This window comes from Colletes gigas, unplaced genomic scaffold (assembly GCF_013123115.1).
Source record: "Colletes gigas isolate AHSC1104 unplaced genomic scaffold, ASM1312311v1 Colletes_gigas_Sc00018, whole genome shotgun sequence".
Lineage (NCBI taxonomy): Eukaryota > Metazoa > Arthropoda > Insecta > Hymenoptera > Colletidae > Colletes > Colletes gigas.
The window spans coordinates 4,512,063-4,537,400 of record NW_025106647.1 but is presented as its reverse complement, the minus strand read 5'-3'; the positions used below and the strand labels follow the sequence as shown (position 1 = coordinate 4,537,400).

Here is a 25,338-nt window from a genome sequence, read left to right as displayed (position 1 = left end):
GTTTTCGAGATAGCCGTTTCGAGCCAAAACTTCAAGGGGTGGTTTCACCCCTTAAACTCGAGTTACCGCAGCTAAAAAAAAATACGTGTCGATTATTTTTGGCTGCTTTATAAGTGTACAAAGTTTCATCAAAATCGAAGACGGACCGTTCGCGATGGTTCCTTGTGAGTTACTGAAGTAGTTTCAATTGCGTGTTTTGTATTTTAGCGAAACAGGATTTACTTCAAACATATTCCTTCATGACGTATTTGTACGTATTTTGTATATTTTGTATATTTTTTTTATAATTAATTATTAAAAATTTTGTTACAGATGCTAATTGGTGAATATCTCCATTCGAGATATAGCAACACGGAATCTTCCAAAGTATTATGTGGTTACAATATACCTCCTTGGTTGTGGAGCGCATATGAAAAGGTACAGTTTAAAAACTATCTCTACAGTCAGTCTTGCATATAATAAATTGTAAATTTTGTTAATTCCTAATTATATAAATGAAACTTAATACAAAAGAAAGTGCAACTCAGTACGTTGCAACGAATGAACAGTATTATTTTCTCATATTAAAATCCTTGTAGCTAACATATGCAGCACAAGGTAGAAATATAATAATTAAGAATAATTTATTCACTGAATAAATGGTTCTGTACACATAAGATATTTTCCGTTTTAAATTACATTCTTGTTGTTTCAGATTGGAATCTTCGGTTTTGGAACCATTGCGAATATTTTATTCACGGATATAGCCAAGTATACCATCGGCCGTCTAAGACCCCATTTTATGGCGATCTGTATGCCTAACATAAATTGTAGTCTTATCGAGAATCAACACAGGTACATCGAAGATTATAGCTGTTCACCGAATACTTCATCCAGGACCCTAAAGGAGGTCAGGTAAAAATTATTTTTACACATCAGAAATATTAAGTGTCGCGAAGTATCGAGTTGTTTTTCTCTAACTCGAATCAAAATTAATGCATCTTTTTCAATAGAACTACTATAAGTCTAGCTTACCATAATTACAGTGCACACAATAGAACACGTTTCTATCGACATGTTTCGTGCTGAACCTATTTTCAATGAACTTTCCGTTCGTGTCGCGTGGGTCGTTTGCGACCCACGCTATTGAGACTAACAGTTTTACTTATAACTAGATTAGTGTTTTTCAACGTGGGGCGTACGTCCTACGGGTGGGCAATTTGTATTATTTAGAGGACAATTAGAAAATTCCATTAAATTAACATCATCAAGGATACATGCAGTAAAAAATTTACAAATCATAAAGGTAACTGGTATTGCTACAGTTGTTATTGCTGACAAGTACACACTACATACATACTATAATTCCCCATGGAAAGGTTTCAAACGAACACCCTGTATAATTCTTGCGTGAGATGACGAAATTTGTATTGCTTATGCTACGTGGTTGTAATCGTCTGCACTTTTTATTCTTCATTGAAGATCTTGGGTCGAGTATCTCAAGGATATAGCCCTTTTACGTATTTGAGTTCGCAAAACGTTGAATCGCGTGACGGTAACAATTGCAGACGCAATTGCGGAACGAGGAATGTAAAATTTAAATTAATGGAAGGGGAACGATTGCTTTCGTTATTTTTCGTTTGCTAATAGCGGCAATGGGATGAACGAATAGTAAAAGTTGGCAGTTCAAATACATCCTTTAAGCTCGTATTTCATTGTGTAATTTTATTTATAAATATTACTTGATTGCCACGCCAGTTTTCCTTGTCTAAGAATATCTTCGATATTTTTTCAAATGATAGTGTAAATATTCAATAACTGCATGAAGTAGGTATTTGTATTCGTAATGCCAATTACGAATTAGTCTTAAAAAAATGTTGCAATCGTTAAATTAATGTGTTTTCTTAGTGGAATTCATTTGTTAGTATTTTATGCCATCGATTAGGATGTACGGTATTGTCGCGATGAAAACGAAATCTTCGAGATCGTTCATATTTATGCAGTCATAGACATGAAATTTGATACCATTTTGTCGACACTTTCTTCGGTCACTCCATACGTAGAAAAGGACACCAATGAGTTTAAGCAAAAGAAAAAGACAAACTCTGGATCGAGGCGGTCTCGGCCTCTTTACGGTAAACGAAAGAGAGAAAAAGAGGAACTGTGGGTCGAGGCAGTCAACGAAGTTTGCTCATATAACTTCAGTACAATTTCATTTTTTTTTAAGTTTTGATTCTTTATTTATGAAACGTTTACCACCATATTCGTACGATCTCTCTGATTAAATTAAGACCAAACATGACATAAATTGGATCATATTTAATTAATTTAATATGTGGAAGATAACGAGTTATGTATTATCACTTCCAAATTACATATATCGTATTTGGTTTCAGTTTAATCAGAAATGTTTCATCGATGTATTTGTAGCGTATGGCATAGCCTAGTGTTGCGTCTCTTACACTAATTATTCTTTATCGCGTCTAAAATTTATTAACTATTGAACAAGTAAATGTGATCCAAATTATATCGTGTTTAGTCTCGTTTTAATCAGAAGAATCCGACAAATGTGATGATCAAATTTTCATTAACAAAAAGTCAACGATAAAAAAAGTTTTATTGTCGCATTAGTATTGCGACGCGAGGACTTATCTCACCGATTGTTTTTTTTCCTTAATCACTGGCGAGCCGCTCAATGACCCGTCGGCGTGTTAAGTAACTCGTCTGGCTGGTTCCGAGGAGGATTCCTCCTAGTAGTGGGGATAAAATTTTTTCACTTAACGCAGACACCATTTTCGCTTTTATAGAGACAACACTGTACTATTAAGGAGGTATTCTGGAAAACGTCGTTTTTAAACGTTTCTTGAAATAAAAAGTAATCAGTTTCTAATACGTTAAGTAATGTAATATGTTTCGCACGTGCTCGAATATGTTTCAAGAAAGAATTTATCATTTTCATCTACTATATGTATTTACTATTTCTTATATTATTACGTGTTTGTTGATGTATATCACTTTAAATGGCTTCCACGATTTGCGTTGTTGGGTTCATCTAAAATGACAAACTCATAGATAATTTTATTATCTTTGAATATGATGATCTTTTGAGCCAGAATGAAATTGAAAATACATGTTTTATGAAAAAATATCGTTCTCGAGAAAATAGAGTTTGAAGATTTGCTGAGTACAATTTTGCCCAATTGCTTAGACCGATTGCCTAGATATCTAGACCAGTTAAGTCAACGTATACAAGATGCATTTGAAGACCTAAAGAATCAAAATGCATTACCTAGCGTGCACGCGTACATGATTAGACGAGTACAAAATATTTAATATGACGGGTGCATTGCCATGCACAAACAACATGCGATGAACATCTAATGGAACTTCTTTCAATAGCTCGTGGAATTGATTACTTAAGAAATTGACATAAGATTGACCTGTTAATCTTTGATCAAGGAAAACAGCCCCGATTACATTATCATCGATTATCCCTGTCCAGTATATTTACACTGAATTGTTGTTTGTGTCTTGATTGAAGAACGGCACGTGGACTATTTTCGATCCAACACTGAGTATTATTGATTATTCCGTCCCTGGGAAATCCATTAATAAATAAATAAAACAACGAACAGATAATGCTGATCGGCCATAAACATCTGCAGGCATCCAATACAAAGATTAAATCCGTCCTGTAAAGGACTCGTCTACTGCCACCTACTCAATTACAGTCGCTCTAACCTGTTTTATTTAAAATACTATATAAGCGTTACGAAGTTATAAACTACAAAATCTGACATACAATTATAAGTGTAATTAATACGATAAAGAAGCAGAACTTCATTTTTTACGAGACGATACAATTATCTGAACCAGAGAATTTGTCTCTTTGCTTATTGAATGATCCTCATACAACTTCGAACCATGTGTTGGCTACAGTCTTTTGCTGTTGGTTGAATATTACGTTTCTACAAACAAAACCTTTTTCGAAGCTTTCAATATTCAAAGCTCCATTGACTTATTTCTATACATCTTGTTTTTCTTTATGCCTCGTACAATCATGATAGAGACGCCAATTAATATTCGACTCTTTATTCTCGTATTTCTTTCGTTAAGTCCTGTTCAACGCAATTTCTACGCATTATTATAAATTTAATGGTAAAATGGTTTTCAGTCAGTTGGTTATCTAAGTAAATGGTTGTTTTAGATTATTTGCTCTGGTGTTCCGGTACACTAATCCGTTCGTTACTCGGATCTTCGGTGCATTAAATCGAACGGACGTTAAGTAGTGGTCTTGCGCCTGTGCTTTATTCGTAACGGAATTTCGTTGATTTTTTGCCGAGGCAGTACCTCGAGCCGGTTTTAACGGATACGAGCAAAAAGGGCCGCCGGTAGCAGCAAATGACAATGAGGAAAGGACTCGTGCAAAGGGCGATTCGCATGGACGGGATTCGATCGAAATCAAGGAGCTCCCTCGGCAACGGAAACACTATTATACGGACGAATTACCATGAACACACCCCTGTCATTGTCACTGTAGCTACAATGCCTCAGCATTAACCATTCGCGTTCGCATTTTTCACCCCCCGTCTTCGTTCAACACGCCCAGCGATCGTACTTCTCGAACGACATTCTAAAAAGACACTTAACGTAAATGACTTTGTCAACAAGTAATTGTGTTCTCTTCCATATAAATTAAAGTCGAATTTTTCGCTGGTAACAAAAACTTTAATCATCGATCTGTCGTCCATTTTGTTTGATCACATTTAATCGTCTTTCCGACACCTTCGCGAAAGTACAGAGTTGTCGGTGTTTAATTTGCGCGGCCATTTTCCTCATAGACGATGCAACGTATTTATCGATCGAAGGAAGACTCGATCTAGTATTAGAAATTGTTAGTCTTTACGTTTATTATCGAGCAGCGAAACGATAACTAGGTCAGGCCTGAGTTAGATTAGTTTGGGATCATCGATCGACCCATGAAACAAAACTTTTCGATCAACGATCTTTTGGTAGGCTTGATTCGATTTAGCAAAATTATGACGGCAAAAATATCAACTTTATCTTTTCATATATCTTTCAGTCCACTATCCTTATCAATCTGTCTTCTACAGAGAAATTGCTAGTTCTTAGCGATATTGGAAATAGGTATTACTAAGACGGAGTTGAAATACAAAATTATCTAACAAATATTTTTTTAAATAACGAATTTTCCAAACATCTGGAAACACTACAGAACTCTTTCGCGATTATCTTATAAAATTGAACGTAAATGCACACTTTCATCTTGCTAGTCAAGGATAAAGTTGATTTTAAAACCAAAAATTGTCTAAAATTGAAATTGAAAAAGACCTACAGTATTCTAATGTTCTTATCTGTCTTCGTCTTGTACGTAAAGAAACCAGGATTTTCAACTAATTTTAACTAATATTTAAGAACGATATTCTTGGGAATATTGCATAAGAAGTATCCACGAGTTCCATTAAACTGTTAAAAGTAGTTCATGAAAAAAAGATTAAGAGCAACTGTTCTGCAGACACATGGGTTCAGTTTTTTCCTTGGGAAGGAAGTAACATGTAGCGCGTTGTAAAGTATCATAAAATAATGTTACAGGGAGCCTTAGGGGTGGGTGTTCTACTCACGAATGTTCGTATCGTAATATCCGAGAAAAAGTATGCACTTTGAACGGTTAAAATACTCTTTCTAGCGAGTTCTTACTCATTTCAAGTGTTGAGACAAGTCTTACCATTTTAATTCACCAAATTACTTCGCATAAAGCTTTACAAATTTTTACAATAATAATACTACAATAAATTTCAATAAATATCTAGATGAAATTGATGAACGAAGAAAATTCAAAATATTAAAGCACCGAATTGATCAAAGACACAAAAGACAATTTCTAAGTCAACTAGCATAAACACAGCGTTCCCGGATTTAATACAATTTTTTAGCATTATTGTTTTCTTTACTGAAAAAATGTTTACGTATGCTTTTCAAGCGATAAATAAAAATGGAGGATGTACAAAGCATTTATTTTTATATGAAGCGTTTATTCGCTTGACGACAAAATTTGACAAAATTTGATTATTTTTTAGTATACCTTCATCGAATAACATCTGTTACCGTATAAAACTAAAAAGTGCGTTTAATCAAGTGTCACGGAGCGCATGGCCCGGTCTCCCCTATCCGTCTTTATGGAACGAAGATTATTCGCGGTGGCGGGCAAGGATTATTCTTTTCTTCGTTGTCTGTCATGAAAGAAGTAGCAGAACGTTATCGTTGCAAGTTGTAAAAGGAAGGATCATTTCCTCACCGGTAGTTCATTTAATGGACGCTCACTCGAGCGTATCACGGGTCATCCGCCCTTCGCGTAAGCAGGGACAAGTTTTATGTATAGAAAGATTTGAGGAATCGACGATAAAAGCTCACAGAGACAGTCATTCATACGTCTCACCCTCTTGGTTTCTGGTTCGTCAAAAAGGGGACTCGTACAGCAGCGTTTCCCAATCTTTCTGACTTCTCTGTCTACTAAGACTGCGGTAGCCTCTTTCAATTATACGTTCCGCGAATCGCTTCAATTGGTATCAGTTAAGATTATGATTTCCGGAAAGCAATGCAACGTTTAGATTTCGTTCCATCGTTCGACACATCAAACTTCGATAAAAATGTTTATTGAAAATTAGATCTTTGTCTCGCGAGATTTCCTATCAGCAGGTAATGGATTAAACGTATCGTTCGTCATACTAGGAAATTATACTGTGAGGATAAACATTGATTTACGAATAAATCTTATCCTTATTGGGCGCGTTTTTACCATTACGAAGTAAGTTTACCATTTGTTAACGTTGCAAAATAAGTTGTATTTCATACTCCAGAAGTTTTAATACAATTATAGTGAAAATGAAAGTCGAAGAACGAATTTGATTTGTTGATTTGGGCATCTTGTTAGTAAAGAAAACAACAATGCTAAAGAATTATATTAATCCCGGGAACGCTGTGTTTATCCTAGTTGACTTAGAAATTGTATTTTGTGTCTTCGATTAGTCCAGAGTTTTAATGTATTTTTGGACAATTTAACTAAACAGGTATTTCATCCACAGATTATCAGTGCCGCATCCATGCGTAAAATTTAATTTATATCTGCACGTTACAGTTATATAATGTTTCTTATACAACAGCAAATCCAACGACCTGTAATATATGGGTCAACTTAGGTTATTCAGGAGCAATATCGTCCAATGACCGTAAGGTCCGAGCTAAGTTGAATGCTATGTTTCTTGAGTGCTATCGAGGGAGACGAAGCAATACGCGGTTTAAATCAAGTTCATCGAATCCGACGGCTTTCGATTTCCTTTTATAAAGTAACTCGAAAGTAAAAATTTACAAAATTCACCGGACAATATGAAAGTTCGAATGCGTGTGGATAATTTCTCGGGGAAATACTTTCAATTGGATAGAACAGTGTTGTCTGTGTCAATGACTCTTAACCTTAACCTAACCCGGGCTCTAAAGGGGTCTTAGATAGATTAGACGGTGGTTCGCGAACTTGCACATAAAAATTTAAAATATTCGTTTTCCTTCTATACGTTATGCCTAAAAGTATCAACTTTATCTTTTCAATGGTTTAACAGTATGATAGTTATTAGACTAAAATAAATCTTTCAATCCAGTGTCCTCAACTTTATACTTGTACAGAGAAATTATGAGCTTTCCTAGCTAATATATAAGAGAAGCGTAGAGAGTTGAAATTAAAAATTCTCTAACAATGTTCTTTTTAAGTAACAAATTTTGTAAAATTGATCGTGGATCCACGATTCTTTCCTGTCTAATACACAAATTCTATCCAAGATGCAGATCTAGGCGTCGATCTTAGAACCAAAAATTCCCTAAAATTAAAACTAAAAGTCTCGGAGGATTCTGGTGTCTCTTGTACACTTATGCTTGTTTTGTTTGATACATTATATTTGAACAAGTTAGAGTTTTCAGCATTGATTTAACTAATATTTAATAACGATATTTTGAGGAACATTGCATAATATTCATGAGAAAAACTATTTAAACAATAAGCCTAATGACAAAAAATACAATTAATCAAACAAAAATGAATGAACGTGGAATGTGTAAATATATTTTGCCGATCAATTGTTTTCATTTAAACAAAAATGTAACTTAAACAGAAATTGTCATTGCAATAATGGAACTTGTTATAACAAAACTTATAAACGTGAATGTTAAAAATGTTTTTTACTTCGAATAAGATATGATGCACAATACCTTAATAATAAATTAAAAAATAATAAGATATCGTAATTTTTATAGAACACGTTACCATGACACGTGTATACACGAAACATCTACTTAAATTGTCACGTCTTGTTGTTCCGCAAACGACTCTATTCTTCGTTTTATTTGGTTGTCTTATCAACAACCGAACTCCATACGTCTACATACCCAGAGACACATTAATAACATTAAACATCATATACAACAATATATTTAAAAAGAAACACCGGATATATCTCCTGTGGATTTTTATTTTTGGAGATATCTGCGGTTTGTTGTCTAGGAAATATCAATTGATAGTAGTCAAGAGTTCCGGGATTGCATAATGTATGCATGTACATACATAATAGCATAAATCAGAACGCTTTAATTGAGACGTCAACTAAAAGTCTAATACAAAGAGCGAAGCTCTGTATCGCGGAAGATGGATTACAGTTTGAAAATAGGTTTTAACATAATTTATCACACTTACAGATTTCGTTCGTGCGTAACATTTACGATTTACGATAAATTCCATTATTGCAATTACAAATACAGATATTATAATCAAGGATTTAAATAAACTATTTTCCATTAATATTAATCGTTTGTATTGATCGAATTTAAAGTTTTTGAGACCAGAGTCGACGCAAGATCATAGTCTATGGCCTAAATAATATATGGTACTGCTAAAAAAAATCAAGGTGGCAAGGTTATTTTAACTTTTTAATATGTAAATACTTGGTTGATAATTGATCTGAATTAGGTTTGATCTAATCTACAACTCGATATAAAGTATTTGGAAATTATAGTTCTACGTTAACTTCAAGAAAACGAACTTCAGACAATTTTTTCGCTTTATTAATATTACGATTTTTGAAGAATATTTTAACGTTTAGACTATTTAGGCTGTTCCAATTCGACTAATTGTAGTGCTTAAGATTAAGTGTAATTGTAACTAATTATAGAGATAGGAGTAGAAAAAACTGCGAACAGCGAACCTATAATTATTTCGGCCACTGTATATATTTGCTAGGCGTTCACGGTGCATTCGTAAAAAATATTCAGCGCCGGTGGGTTTAAAGAACGTGGTTTGGCAAATATTGCTACGAGGAAGGTAGACGAGGGGGGGAAAAAGAGAAAAGAGTAAACACAAAGGGAAGGCAGATAACGTCCGATTAAAGTTGCAGTTTCTTTGATGCCCAATTACTCTCGCAGATAGAAGTCCTCAGTCCACCCCGCCTCTTGGTTTTTTCTACGGTTTAGCTTTTCCTTTTTTTCGCGTTGCGATCGAAGGAACCTCCGCCAAATCTTTACGATCCACGCCGCAGGGTATGCAGTCGCGTCCCGCGATTGTAATCGCCACGGAACACGCCCCGGAATTAATCGTGATAAAATTAATAGGGTCCTATTACGGGGCGCGTGTATACGAATGACGGTACCGAGTTAAGATGGGAAAGAATAGAAAAAAAAATATATAAATAAAATGAAAATTTTGTATGAACGATCGACGAATGAGATTTATTTGACACAAGACAATTTATAACGTTGATCGTTTCAGATTATCCTTTCCCTCCGGACACTCGTCTTTCTCTGCCTACACCATGATCTATCTTGCGGTAAGTTCCACTTTTCATTGTATAAATCTCACCAACGGTTACAGCTAGGGACAAAATGATTATTCACTTAAATATTATTACCGATAGGATCGCATATTTTTCCACGCGAAAAGCACTTGATCGCATTACGCCGTAAATAAATGTCGTCTCGTTGCTTCAGATGTACACTCGGCGATGTTTATAGAAACTTTTTCCTACGGCGGACGAAATTTCTATGAAAACGGTTTCGAATAAAAATGGCAGAGAATTTTAATAATATTTTTTCAATCCCAAGAAATAATTAAGGAATAATAGAAACAACCAACGTTCAGGATTTTCAAAAATTGTTCGATTTCTCTTATAAAGAAATATTCAAATTTAACGCACAGAAGAGTGACAAAATCTGTGCAAGAACAATCAATTTAGCTAATTTTTACCATGTTTGTCGCATAATTGTACAAAATTCTGTATGCAAGTACAAGATCTATTACACCTTGTGTGCTATTTCTTTTTCAATAGTACTTGTATTATTCAGGAAAATGCACAGACCATTAAAAGAAATATGTTTTTACGAACTTTTCAACATAAATGTAAATTAGTTTTTATCAACGTGTCGTCGCTGCGATTGTCTGTGCACGCTAATAATAAATGTAGTTCGCTTCTTATGAGGTTTTCAATCTATGAATAATAGAAATTGTACCTCAACGAGTATGGGATTCACTCTATTCATTTTATCTATTACCTAGGATCGACTTTAACGAATCTTTTGTTAACTCTTGTGGGTATGGTAACTTATACTTATGGTAGTACCAATATTGGAAAAATTTGAATGGGAGATTCTAGAGGCTAAAATAAAACGAAAATCAAGGATACTAATTTGTTGATTGAGGCATCGTTAAAAAGTTATAAAAACCCCTGTCGATTTTTCTTAAAAACTTGTTTTTGATTTTTAGTAATTTTGTTTGACGCCCCATAAAAAAGTTGTCTAATACCTTTCTGCAGGTGCTCATGAGCTCTACTTCAGAAAAAAAGTTTCATTAAAATATATTCACTATTGTAGCAGTTATGGCTGTTTGGGAATTGGACTATTTTTATGAGGTTTTTCTTGCTTTACGGGGTTAAGGAACAACTTTTCGAATATTTTTGAAATTTCTAGATATTCTCCATCCAAATACGCGTTGTTTGCCTTTTGAGACATTAAAATGCTTCTATCCATTCAGAAGTTGTGATATTTTAAACATTTACATGAAATTTCGAGAAAGCATTTCTGACCAGAAATTTAGAACGATTTGAAATTTTTTAATTTTGTCGAGTTTGTCCACCTACTCGAATTTTGTTCTCGAAATTGCGTAGGATTTCAGGGATGTGTCTATTCATAAAAAATAATTGTAATTGACCCCCGCAACCGAAAATAATTTTTCCGTGAATGATTTGAAATTTTTTAATTTAATTTTGTTAATAACTTTTTAACGAAGCCTCAATCAACAAATTGCTATTCTTGATTTTCGTCTTATTTTGGAAGAATCTCCCATTAAAATTTTTTCCCAGGGATGGTCGAACACCCTGTACATCAGTGTTATGTATCGACAGATTATATCAGAAAGAATTTCATCATTTTAGTTCTTATTATAACCAAAATGTCAAATGGCTGGACAGAATTTATCACTGTGGAACTAGAAAAGTTAATTCTCAAGTTGAGATGTTGAAGGAAATAAATACAAAAATAAGTACCGAAACAAATTTTAAGTTATGTAGTTTACAATGGTCTAAAATCAAGACCAGTATTACAGTTTACAGTTTCACCGCTTTCAATTGTTCTTGTGATTTCAGAAAATAAATCCTAAACAACGTCGCTTATTTTCTGTATAATTTTTTAAACATTTTACCGATTGTACGAGCCGTTTTTATTATATTAATTCGTTGTGATCTTTTAGTTGTACTTACAGCTGAGGATAACATGGAAAGGTAGCAAGTTAGTAAAACATTTACTTCAATCTCTATGCCTGCTTATGGCCTGGTTCACCGCATTGTCACGAATTTCTGATTATAAACATCATTGGAGCGACGTCCTGGCCGGCACGGCCCTTGGTACCATCGTGGCACTAGTCGTGGTAAGCATTATTCCCCTTAACTATCCCATTGTGCGATTATAAACTACAATGCGGTCATAAATATGAAATACGCGATGCATTAAATTCAAATTTTCACGATCCCTATCGACAGTATTAAACATGTGGACATATGGGTCAAGAGATACAATAATGTCACTTGGACGTTATTTCACTATAAAAATTAGTAGCTATAATAGTTTCTAATTTATACGATACACTAGCTTCTAATTAGACGCAACAATCAACTAATATTCTTAGCTGTGCGGAAGCGACTAGAATGTGACGAAACCCGATCGTTGTTTGTTTTATTCTTACTATTGTTTACGTGAAATAACGATCGCATAACGTATCAACCCTTGAAGATTTCAACCTACAATTTTAAAATACCTAGTGTGTATTTTTGATCGTTAACTTTCTTTCTGAGGCAACCGTGAATTTAATGCACTTTCTCAGTTAACGATACGAACATAGCGTTTCACTTTCGAAAGCCTAAACAAGACAGCGAGTCGAAGCATTCTTTAGAGTCATTAACGTCCAAAACGCGAACAAAATGTAGCTAAATAGAATTTTTCCAAGTAATAATATAAAATAAAATAAATAAAAAAAGAAAAATATTTATACGTGTTGCCATACCATTAGTTAATAGTTCAAATCATTTAACACGTTGACTGCCAGACTAAACCCCTCAAATTGTCCGCGAAAACGAAACTGCTTTTAGACAATTGGAACTAGATTTATTTTCTTCGAGTTGTCGAAGGAAATAAATTTGGATAGGATTCCCTGAATTTTAACAAGATTACAGAAACAATTACTAAAATGTATGTAAGACGGTACCCTACAAACCAGCCGCTAAACGAGTCAACATACAATATAAGATAACAGTCTAAGCCGTTCGCGACAGGGACAAGATGACAAGAAATCAGTCGTCGTCCTGCCTCGGTCGAGTTAAGATGTATAGAAATACAGGATGTCCGGCCACCCCCGGGGAAAATTTTAATGGGAGATTCTAGAGGTCAAAATAAGACGAACATCAAGAATACAAATTTGTTGATCGTGGCTTCGTTAAAAAGTTATTAACGTTTAAAGTTCCGCCTGTAGATAGGCAACCTGCATACAGCTGCGTGCGGGCAATAGTGGTTCTCACTCAGCATGAAAAACTCTACTTAGTGACGTATCGACAGCCTCACAGTTTATGAGTGAGAACCACTATCACGCGTACGCAGCAGTTCGCAGATTACCGTTCTACAGGCGGAACTTTAAACATTAATAACTTTTTAACGAAGCCTCGATCAACAAATTGGTATTCTTCATTTTCGTCTTATTTTGGCCTCCAGAATCTCCCATTAAAATTTTTCCCAGGGGCGGCCGAACACCCTGTATAGCCTGTTATTTTTACAAGGTCTTGTTCATTAATCCTTTACACCCGAGAGTCTTTATTTATATGAACAACTAGCAACACCAATTACAATTTTGTGACGTGAACTTCTAAAAATAAAAAACTATTCTTTCTCCCACAAAAATGTTTAAATACCTAATTTAAATTCTATTCATATATTTCTTAAATTAAATTTGTATTGTTCTCCCCACAAGTATTCAGCTATCCCGACCTTACAGAATTTTGGTTACGTGGTTCACAAAGGTCTAAAATCGAAATTTTAATCGTGCAGAATGTTGCACCATGGTTTCGATCCGGCAGCGTACGATTTAAAGCGATATTGGTTGTATATTTTAAAATAATGGGATTTTGATATGCATGGGAGGCTGAGAGGTTTCGAAATTGTTTGTAGGCGAACTGCGTGGCGGACTTGTTCAAGGAGCGGAGACATTCCTTAACGGAGGAGAAGCATCGCGCGGCTGATTACGAAACAGGAGGCGGTACACAGGTGAATAATGGCACTAGTAATCGCAACTGTTGACCTAACGAGCTCGCTCTTCGCTTGCTGACCACAACAAGGCCGTGACTGTCTTCTAGTTGTCTCTGGGAAGCTAGTCCGATCTCAGGGATCAAAACGCTGGGCGTCTGAAGCCGGGCGCATAATGGCGTCCCAGCTCTTCGCAAATTTTTCAATCCAACAAGCAAACTGCCTTACGCTGGGGACCGGCGCAGCGCGTCGCGTCGTGTGCCGATCATCATCACCCTCTCATCATTACTATCATCTACGTTGTTGTCGTCATCGGGGAGATTCCATGCATCAATTTCTGTAAAAGTTCCCGTGCAATATGTCGCGCGGATCTGTCATGCGATTGTTTGTCACAGTGCTTTCTCTGTTATATTCGGGTTAAGCTTTTTGGTGGTCAGCTTAACGTTTGTCACTGCTGGTGGAAGGAATCTATAGCGAGGAGCGACTATTATTTGTGGTTGCATCGTCTTAGCCTGAGGCGTCGATGCCCTCTATTCTTATATTTCGTACAAGTCCGTTGAATCGACTAATTTGATTTGCAACTGATTTTATTTGTACACGTTACTCAAGAAAGTTAAGTAAAACTCCGCAAAACGGACTTTCTAAACGATCTCGATACTTCTGATATATACAGAGGGCGCAAGTGTTTTGGTATAAAAAAATAATTATCGTTTACCCTTCGTTTTCAGGATGTAATTATTACGAATATTGTCTTATAAACAGAACACGACCAATTCAGATTATTACTTTATAATTCCGTGCTTATTATTGAAACGTTCTTAACAACAGACAATCCAATCTAACGACGTGAATTCGTGCTATAATTCAAGATTTCTAATAATTATATCTCGAGGCTTTTTGCAGCAAAACACTCAGAAATATGTATATTCCCTCCAAGATATATCAGAACTCTGGAAATCGATGAGAACGTTCGTGCAGTTTTACCAACCGTGAGGACAATGGCGGAAAGTGGCCATTTTTGGCATTTGTCGAAAAAGAAAAATTTTTCCATTGCGTGCATCCACGCATCTTGAGGAATCCAGAAATAGTTTTTTTACTAAGTGACTGGAAAGTTGTATAATATAGGAATTCATGAGGAGCACAATTTATCTATTTAATGTTTTATTCAAATGATGTAAGAAATTTGCAGGTAAATTAGTGAAAGGTTGACGACGATCAAACTCAAGCAACCATAAAATTGTTGCAACTACTATACCCTGAGAAGAAAAAACTTGTGGGGTATCACGAGGGATAAGGAGGTATTCATTGAACGTCATACATGGATTGGGTTGACACACCTGGACGTTAGTTCGTTCTATGAGGGCGTTTGTGTACGCCTGACTTTGTGGTTGTGTATCAAGAATGAACTAGCATTTCTGAAACGAAATGGCGCGCCCACCGATAAACGTTTTCTGTAAGCCTTGCTTAACTGCCGACGCACAGTGCATTTGCATGTTAAAAAACACATTATGTTTCTTGAAAATTTACTCTGCGTGTATCAAGTTAGTGATTCAACGCTAATAAAATGTAAATCTATGATAACGTTGAATATCTCCAACTTGCCATTACGCAAAGTGAATGTACAAGAATCAAAGGCGAAGGATTTAGGACTAACAAGGATCGATACTTTTTTCACTACGAATTTACGCGTGTTCCCATTAAATTTCAATTAAATAACTATTGTTTCCTGATTCCTTAGGATGTACAGATGCACGTTGTTTAGAAACTTTCTTTTTCGACGAACGCCATAAAACGTTATTCTTTTGATATTGTCCTTTTTGATTGATTCGTATGATATACAGAAGCAGCCAAGTTTAGATTCCAATTGTACGTATGAAAAGCGACTATAATTTTAGCGGAACAACGTCGAAGCGATACTATTGTATAGGTAGACCCGTGTTTAAAGTTTTTTTCGACGAAGATATATTTATTTCTTGTTGAACATTATTTATTTTTACACTAAACTTTAAGCAGCGCATAAATATGTTGTTACCCTTGGCGGTAGGTACTGCTCGTTGTGTATAAAGTTGTATCTTCTAAAAACTACACGCGGTACGCTGGATTTATTCTTGTACTATGTATATTTTAACGTGTACTCTCTTGTTGACCTTTGGTGCTATCGATCGCTCGATCCTATTACGCTAAAATTGGTTATCTCGAAACGTGTACTTTTAATAAGATATCAGACGCTGTATCTGTTGTCCGATTTCACTTCAAAAAAACATGCCTAGTGTAAAGAAAACTTATTACGGATATTTAAGGCGTAACAATTTGTCATTGCGATTTATTGGTATATTTGCACAATGTTATCGTAATGTTCGTAAGGAGAGGTCTTTCGTGACATCGAGATTTACGTTTATTTTAATCTCGTGTCATGTATCGAGCAATGTAACTGTTACTAGCAAATCTTTTAACGCAATAAGTTAATGGTTCGAAACGAACGTATAATACAAAGTATTACATTGTTATTTAAGCAATTAGTACACCCTCGGAAAACATATAATCTTATTCAATTTATAACTAGATTATAATACCATTAAAAAATGTATATATATATATTTCTAGACTACAAAAGTATAGATCATTATACTATAATACATTTATCGGGCGTTAAATCTCGTCCTTCCCAATTGATTTTTTATTCAATTTTTTACATAATTGATATAGCAAGCGTACTAGGTATGCACGATGTAATTCTATACAATATTGATAGTGTAGATAGTATCTATAATGACGAATAAAAGCATAAACATGTAATGTTATACTAATGTTGTAACAGGTAACGACATATGTATATTATTTATATTCTTTATAACAACGTACTGAGAACATTTGTAGACGGATTGTAATGTTTATAGTTCTGCACTCTGATACAGCTTTTTATCTTGACACTCTTTAGTCTCCTTAAAGAAGTTGTCAAGTTACAGACTAAAAATTCTCAATTTTTTAGTGATCCTGTGCGAACAAGTTTAAGTAAACTTCTACAGGTGTTATCTAGAAAGTTGAGTTTAATAGTCCAAGTAAAACACTGCACTGTTTGGAATTAATCCGATGTATATTCAGTAATAATAATAATAATGAACGAAACCAAATGAAAGTTTTTAGTGGTAGACTCAGGGCTCTACCTGTATTATTGACCGCCTAGGTGCAAAAACAATATCGACGTTATCAATATGAAATTATTTAATTAAGTATTTGATACGCAGTATTTTATATCCACGTATGCCTACATAATTTTAAACAGTTATCATGCAAAAAAAGTTTCGTTTTTATAAAATAAAATATATTTACACGGTACACTAACGAAATGGTATTAAAATCTTATACTTATTCAGCAATAAAAACTTTATTGATGTATACTAACTGGCATTTTTAATGTCTTGCATTTCGTAGACGTTTGGTTTACAAAATATGTATATTGGAAATTAGAGCTGATCGGCCGTGTAGTATTTGTAAGAATAATTTATGATTCTAATAAATGATACAAATATTTACCTTTAATCATTTTGTAACGTTCATTTACAAAGGAAGAACAAGTCCTTTCTATAATCAGAGCGCTAAATACGTACAATCCACTTAATAACCAAGTGATTATAAATTCATTTAATCCTGAACCATCCGAGTGCTAACAATCTGCGTTAAACAATGGTAGACGTAACTTTAATTATACTACAGAGTGCGAGAATCATCGCCGTGAACTTGGAAATCAAACATTATATAAAGACACACGATTACATGTGCATACTTTTGTTCGTCACTCGTACATGATATATATTTACATAGACACACATATATGATGTGTATGGTGCTAGAAGTGTTATACAAACATACGGCAATGCTGTATCATCAATTGGAAGTATTGTGTACCTGTACACCGTTGATAGATGGAATTGTGTACATTTATACGTTAAGATAGAGATGTTTATTTATTTTATAAAAAGATATGTCGTGTATTCGATTTGTTCACGACAGGTGTCTAAAAGAGACCAGTAACTTATTTTGACTTATACTTTGAACCACAAATATAATAAAACTGGAAAATAATTCTTAAAAAGAAAATGGTTCTCGTTTACCTTTATCCAAATAATGAATTTTTTACTAATACGATATTCATTTTCATCGATGCATGAATGAATTACCTGTGTCGATTGCACATTTTATTTTCACTGCAAGGAATCTTTTGTGCTTAATCATTTTGTATATTAATGAAGATTTATTCACAAAAAAACACTTTAACGTAAACAGTACTATAATCATCGTTTCTAATCACTTGTTAATTACCACTTCGATCGTCAATATTTAATATGTCTTCTCTATTTTATCCTATGCAAAACAGTGAAATATTACTATAATACTATTAATATTATCATAATATTGGAATGGTCAATGATATAATTTTTAATTATTAGCGTAGTTTGGTGGCGGTTCTTTTAATTTACTGCATAGTTTATTCCATATTCAGCACTCTTTAAGTAGTAATATTTTGTCAGTCAAGCAATTAATAAAGCATGTATTGTCGTGCTTTGGGCATCAGGTAGCATTGATCTGACACTGATTTAATTATATTACAACGTTTATATGTATGTACAAAGACATATTTATACAAATTAATCAGATTTCACGATTTCTATAATAACGAATGTCAAGTTACTATGGGTGCCAACGCGTGAGTAGCTTTTTATTATTATTTAAAAATTAATGAAAATAAAGGAACATTCAACGTTTAATTTTAGCAAACTAATAGTAAGTTGTACTGACTAATATTTACGAGCTTTACTGAAAGAGTTGTATCCCGCCATTATCGTTCGTAGGATGTGAGGAATTCACTACCTACTATAAGGAATTAATTTTTCTTCTAGGACAAGTCTTCCGGTATCTCTTCAAACAATGGCGTAAACATGGGGGTTGTGATATCCAACGTAATAATGTCAATTAAAAAACAATTATAACGTATGTATTTTGTAATCGTTGTATACTAGAAATAACTATTTATCCAGAACCGCTAAGAACAGGTACATCAAACTGACAAGAAATATCTAAAAATGATTATCATGTTATCAGAAGAAAAAGTGATTATCACTATCGAACAGAATTAAAAAGATTTCCAATGTTTTATCAATTTCTCAGCAATGTAATAATAATGATTTTCACAGAAGAAATTGCAAAAATAAACTGAAGTATTACAACATGATTTGAAATCTGAAATATCACGTATAGTATAAACAACAAATATTTTATTTGTCGCCTATTATACGTCTTATTTAAAACAATGAAATTAATTTTAATCTAGTATATAGCATCGTTAGAAAAATTCATAAAAAGCACCCTCCATTTTAACACTACTAAGAAGACGTAATCCCTTAAAGACAATCTTCATTCACTGTAAGATACCCTAAATTAATTCATATCAGGGACCGAGTCGTGTTTACACGTGTGATAAAAAGGTGTAACGCGCGCGGAAGGTAGTGTGTTGAGAGATTTAAAATATCTCTCAAGCTAACAATTTTTTGGTAAAAGGTCCTAGTATGTACTTCTTTGTAGGAAATAAAAAACTACTCTAAATAATGCATTTAAAAGTACAAGATTTCCTTTAAACTTTATTACATTTACCTAGTCTGAGAAATAAAGTTAAAAACAAATTACGAAATTTAAATGAAAAAAAGGATGTAAAACATTTTTGCAATTGTAACGCGGCTTACTTTGTTGACAAGTTTAACTAAATAATGCAATGTTTTAAATAACACCTAACTATTATCCAGATACTTTAGATAGTGGACTACATTCCATACATTTATACAATAGCATTTAGATCTAGGAACAAGATTTTTCAATTATTATATAAACACGAATAAAGACAAAACTAGAAACCAATTAAAAAATGAAAAACTGAATACTATTAGGCAACTTGTTATAACTTTTTTGATGCCTAATGTTAAAACCGTATTTAAAGTACAAAGCCAGTCGTTATTTTAACTTTAAAAAATCAAGGTAAAGCAAGATAGCTTTTACCTTTTGAATAAATATATTTTTTAAATAAATTTAATACGTTAAAACAGCGATATATTATTTTAGTCCTGTCCTTAACCGAAACTCAGTTCGCAAAAAATATTATTTTATTTTATTTGGCGTACAAGCGATCGAGATTGTGCACCGCTGACCTAAATGGGTAACATGGAAATTTAGAGCACCTAATACCATTCAAGTTTGCCTTACATATACCATTCTACCCTACCTCAGGCCGATTCGATGATATAACTTGTCCCAGTTTCTTGGGACAATGTACAATGCAAGGTGAACTTTTACCATGTAACTTTTACCACTGAGATAACTCTGTAAATATTGATTTTAGGTAATATTGGACGAGATAAAAAATAGATAATTCAAAGGGGTAGTAATTTTTTTGACTGCTAACTTTTCTATTCTAAAAAAATGTTTACAAAATGAAATGTATTCAATCAAACTTTTACTGCACTCATTTCTGCATAAACAGAGGACTTTTACTTTTTCGAAAATGGAAAGACGTTTTAGTTGAACAGTAAAAAAAGAAAATGTCTTAGATTTGGCTATGAAATTTTGAAACAGGAATTGAATACACTAAATATGAATTCTTTACTTCAGCCAGTAGATCAGGGAGTCATAGCTGCATTTAAAAGTTATTATATCAAACACTCTTTGCAATGGATTATGAATAAAGCCAACAAATCTATCAACGTCATGAAGGTTTGAAAACTTTTCATACTTTTATACTGTATTAATCTCAGATTTTCATCTAGCAAAGATATAAAGGCGTCAACATTAAATGGAGAAAGGGAATATTTTTATGATATGAATTGTTTTGAAACCTATCTTGCACAAGATTTATAAGATCCAAGTTTTTCAATGGTAGAACCATGATTTGTTCCTTCATCGATAATCACTCGTCTGTTCAATATTGCTTTGTCATGTTACTTTCATCTGTGGCCATCTATGGACGTCCGGCTCCTACTTACGTAACGCTTCTGCGACCATTTGTTAATGTTTCTGTCTATTTATACACACTTCGTTAACATAAACACTAAGGAAACATTAAGGTTTCAATATTGTATTGAAAATCTTTGATGAATTATGACCGCCTAAACTATGTAGATAATAATAAGTTGAAAACCACCTATACAGGGTGTTCGGCCACCTCTAGCAAAAATTTTAATGAGCGATAGTAGAGGCCAAAATAAGACGAAAGTCTAGAATACCAATTTGTTGATGGAAGCTTCGTTAAAAAGTTATTAACGTTTAAAGTGCCGCCCTTACTGAATTTTTTTCTCGAAAATGCGCAAGATTTCGGGGGTATGTCTATTCACCAAAAATGACTGTAATTGAACCCTACAACCGAAAATAATTTTTCCACAACGATTTGCAATTTTTTAATTTTCTCGAATAATTAGTCACCTTCTCTATTTTTTTTCTCGAAAGTGGGCAGGATTTCGTGGGTATGTCTAATGACAAAAACTGATTGTAATTGACCCCCGCAACCGAAAATAATTTTTCCACAACGATTTGCAATTTTTTTTCTCCGTTGAAAAATTTAGGCACCTAATTGGATTTTCAGTAAGGAATTTTTTTCTCGAAAGTGCGTACAATTTCGGAGGTATGTGTAATGATAAAAAATGATTGTAATTGATCCCCGCAACCGAAAATAATTTTTTTAGAACGATTTGAAAAATTTTTTTTCGCCGAAAAATTTCAGCACCTACTCGATTTTTTTTCTCGAAAGTAGATAGGATTTCGGAGGTATGTGTACTCACCAAAAATGATTGTAGTTGACCCCCGCAACCGAAAATAATTCTTCCAGAACGATTTGAAATTTTTGAATTTAATTGTTAATAACTTTTTAACGAAGCTTCCATCAACAAATTAGTATTCTTGATTTTCGTCTTATTTTGGCCTCTACTATCGCTCATTAAAATTTTTGCTAGAGGTGGCCGAACACCCTGTATGCAATATTGTTCTAAACAACAGTGCTCCCGCCACGAACAAAAATATAATTTCATTGCGAATAATTATTGCCTCGCCATTAATACAAAACTTAACTGTTTTTTAAAAAATACCTATTAAAATAAAATGTTTCATAAAATATCATCATTCGATCTTTAATTCGATTTCTTCGAATATGATTCAAATATTTAGTGAGATAACTTTTCAGCTAGTGTTTCTTTTTGAATTACATACAAGTTTCTATGAACGCCTAGGAACCCTAAGGTAAAAGTTTTAAGTTGAACATCTAATGAACACAATTTAATAATGCACACTGTAACATAGAAATTTTAACAATTTTCAGTTTGAAAAGTTAAATTCGAAAGTGATATAAGATTTATTTAAATTTCAGAATGAATTAACAGCACTACGAACGGGAACGATATCTTACGCTGGAATTGAAAGGAACGCGGAGAACAACTTTTACGACTAATAACAGTATTTGCGTATATTATTGAACAAAAATAGAATGTTAATATGTGCCATGATATGTATTTATTATATTTGTATGAATCGGAATCATAAATTAAAATTAAATTAATGAGATTATCATCCAGACATCTTTTATGCAGAAAATGTTCTACATATACATATAGAAAATTATTTTACAATAGAATGAGATTAATGCTTTTAAAAAATTCATTGTTACAATAATGATAACATTATTTTAATGAAATAACATATTTATTTCGATTACGTGACTGATTTCAAAATATAATACAACCTACGCCATTTTGAATATTTCCTATTATTATTTGCAAATATTTAAATGTACATATCATAAAACATGTATATATATATCTAAGTAAATAAATTATAGATCTATTTTACCCTGAAAAAATATAGATATCATTATCACCTGTTCATCCGTTACCATAATAAGGAAACTTTAATAGAATCTTCAAATCAAAGTATCTATAGCAATATCAATGGTTTTCGAGCAATTATTAATTAATCGTTCACATAACATTATATAATAAATGAATTAATAAGCATTCAAAGTTATATTTATTAAATCGCCACTATCTTGACTCATTTATATCAGTGATTACTTATTATTATACAGTGATTAAAAAATTGTACTCTGTAAATTTTTGCAAGATTTAAAAATATATGGAACTTTGAATGCTTCGATATATTTATTATACGTTTTACGCATGTTCGGTATTCTAGGGACGAATTACAATTTTACTAGACACTGTGGTTTTCTCATGGACTTTTTAAATTAATTTATTATCTACTGGAATTCATATGAAGGCTAGGTAAACAAATCAGTCTAATGGAAGCAAATAATCCTAAATAATATTTATGCTTATTGTGTCGATTATCATTTATTCTTTTATTTCCTAGTTTTGATCGAAATATACAGGGTGTTCGACCACCCCTTGGAAAAATTTTGATGGGTTATTCTAGAGGCCAAAATACGACGAAAATCAAGAATACCAATTTGTTGATGGAGGCTTCGTTAAAAAGTCATTAACGTTTAAAGTTACGCCCGTACTGAATTTTTTCTCGAGAATGCGCAATATTTCGGAGGTATGTCTATTCACCAAAAATTATTGTAATTGAACCCCGCAACCGAAAATAATTTTTCCAAAACGATTTGAAATTTTTGTTTCCGTCGAAAAATTTCACACCTTCTCGAATTTTGTTCTAGAACGTGGGTCGGATTTCGGAGGTATGTGTAATGACGAAAAATGATTGTAATTGACCCCTGCAACCAAAAATAATTTTTCCAGAACGATTTGAAATTTTTGAATTTAATTCTTAATAACTTTTTAACAAAGCCTCCATCAACAAATTGGTATTCTTCATTTTCGTCTTATTTTGGCCTCTAGAATCCCCCGTTAAAATTTTTCCCAAGGGTGGCCGAACACCCTGTATGTTCAACTGCTACATATACTATACGTGCCTTATAACATATGATACACTCCTTCAAAGTGGAATAAAATATTGAAACGATCATGCATTAAATTGTAAGGGGACCCTTGGAAAAAGGCTTTAATCTTCAACTTCGTGATGGTTTTAATGGGTTATTGGTTATTTGATGATCAACAATGGTTAGCTTGTGGTCACCAATGATCAACGATGAAGTTGACATCAAAGCATCGCGTCGCGTCTCCTTTGAATTAACTTCACCCCCTTTAAATGGAATAATTGCTTGACATAACTAAACTACACGAACGAAAAAACTTTGCTTCCTTCTATCTCTTTAGTTTAGTAATCTATGTTTCTAAGAATGCAAAAGGGAGATAGATGGAACTTGGATTTCATCTATCTCTCTTTGGGTCACCACTAGCAGTAACCTCCTCGTGGTGAGACCTGGTAATCGGTGTTACCTACGATGAAAAGTTCTTCTTCGTGAGCAACACCGAGCTAATGACTGCGAATTTAAAATTGCTTCTTAAGATATAAGAGAAAGATACACTGTCTAAAGTTTTGTAAGATCTAAGAGTGTGTAAGCTTTGAATGCTTTAACGAAGTTAATAGATTATTGTTACAATGGAACATATCGAAGTGTCGATCGTCGACTTAATGAAATTTGACGATTGATGATTGATTGATTGACGGTATGTTCCCTTATCAGTTGATGATGAATTTGAATATCGTTGGATATTTTCTCCTAAGAGAAAAGCGATCGAAATTCGACCGTTGTTAGAAACGGAAACAAAGAAAGTGTTTTCTGAAGAGCTGCCTGATAAACAAACCAAAAAACGAACAAAATGTCTATGCATGTGAGATGATCCATCACATGTTTTCTAGGAACGTGCAACTGCAAGTACGAACCCTGACTTAAAAACAAACTAACTAACTGCAAACCAACTAACTAACTAACTAACTAACTAACTAACTAACTAACTCCACAATAAGGGAGGGCCTCGGGGTAGTGCCGGACTCCTACCGGCTAAAACCCCACGGTGACCGTCCTCCGGCGCTGCGGCGGGGGACCGGGAACTCTAGTGAGACATCACAGAGTCCCCCGCCGCTCCTTACTACTCGAGGCTCCTCCCGGGGGGAAGGACGACATGTCCCTCCCCCCCTAATCTCTCCGCCGCGGACGCCAGGTCACCCGGCGCCCGCGGTCCCGGGGCTGCCTTCGGTGCTCGGGCCCCTTGCACCGAACACCTGCGGCCCCCAGGGGCGGCTCGCCATCCCCCACATCCCCCAGCCACAAACGAGGTGGCCGGAGGTGCATGTTTACGGGCCGCCCCACCTCTTGGAGGTCCATCAAGACCTCAGGGCTAGTGAACAAGGCCAGGGGACGAAGGTCGCCTCGCCTGGTCCCCCTCCGAGCCCTCCCGCTCGGCGGCCTCCTTCTGCAACATAACTATCTCGCAGAAGGAGGCCACCACCCAGAGGTGCCAGAAAAGCACCGACGGTGCCTTACTCAGCATGCCAAATCACGCGTAAGTACGTGAGCTCGTGGAGTTACGGAAAGTTGACAAAGGCAAACTGACGCATGCCCTCTTTTTC

At 34.3% G+C, this 25,338-nt stretch overlaps 1 protein-coding gene across 3 annotated transcripts in view; it reads left to right on the top strand.

The window, feature by feature from the left end:
* Positions 1-22,417, top strand: part of LOC122400489 (putative phosphatidate phosphatase) — a 50,226-nt gene extending 27,809 nt beyond the window's left edge. The window contains exons 3-8 of one of the 3 annotated variants that reach the window (XM_043401994.1): positions 313-417; positions 695-894; positions 9,806-9,863; positions 11,777-11,953; positions 13,741-13,836; positions 22,217-22,417. In XM_043401994.1, coding sequence (XP_043257929.1) covers positions 313-417; positions 695-894; positions 9,806-9,863; positions 11,777-11,953; positions 13,741-13,836; positions 22,217-22,297 — 717 coding nt within the window. In that variant the 3' untranslated portion in view covers positions 22,298-22,417. Of the gene's footprint in view, positions 1-312; positions 418-694; positions 895-9,805; positions 9,864-11,776; positions 11,954-13,740; positions 13,837-13,925; positions 15,877-18,713; positions 19,199-22,216 lie in introns of those variants that run through there. The other 2 variants (XM_043401993.1, XM_043401995.1) reach the window with 2 other exon arrangements.
* Positions 22,418-25,338: the final 2,921 nt, after the last annotated feature.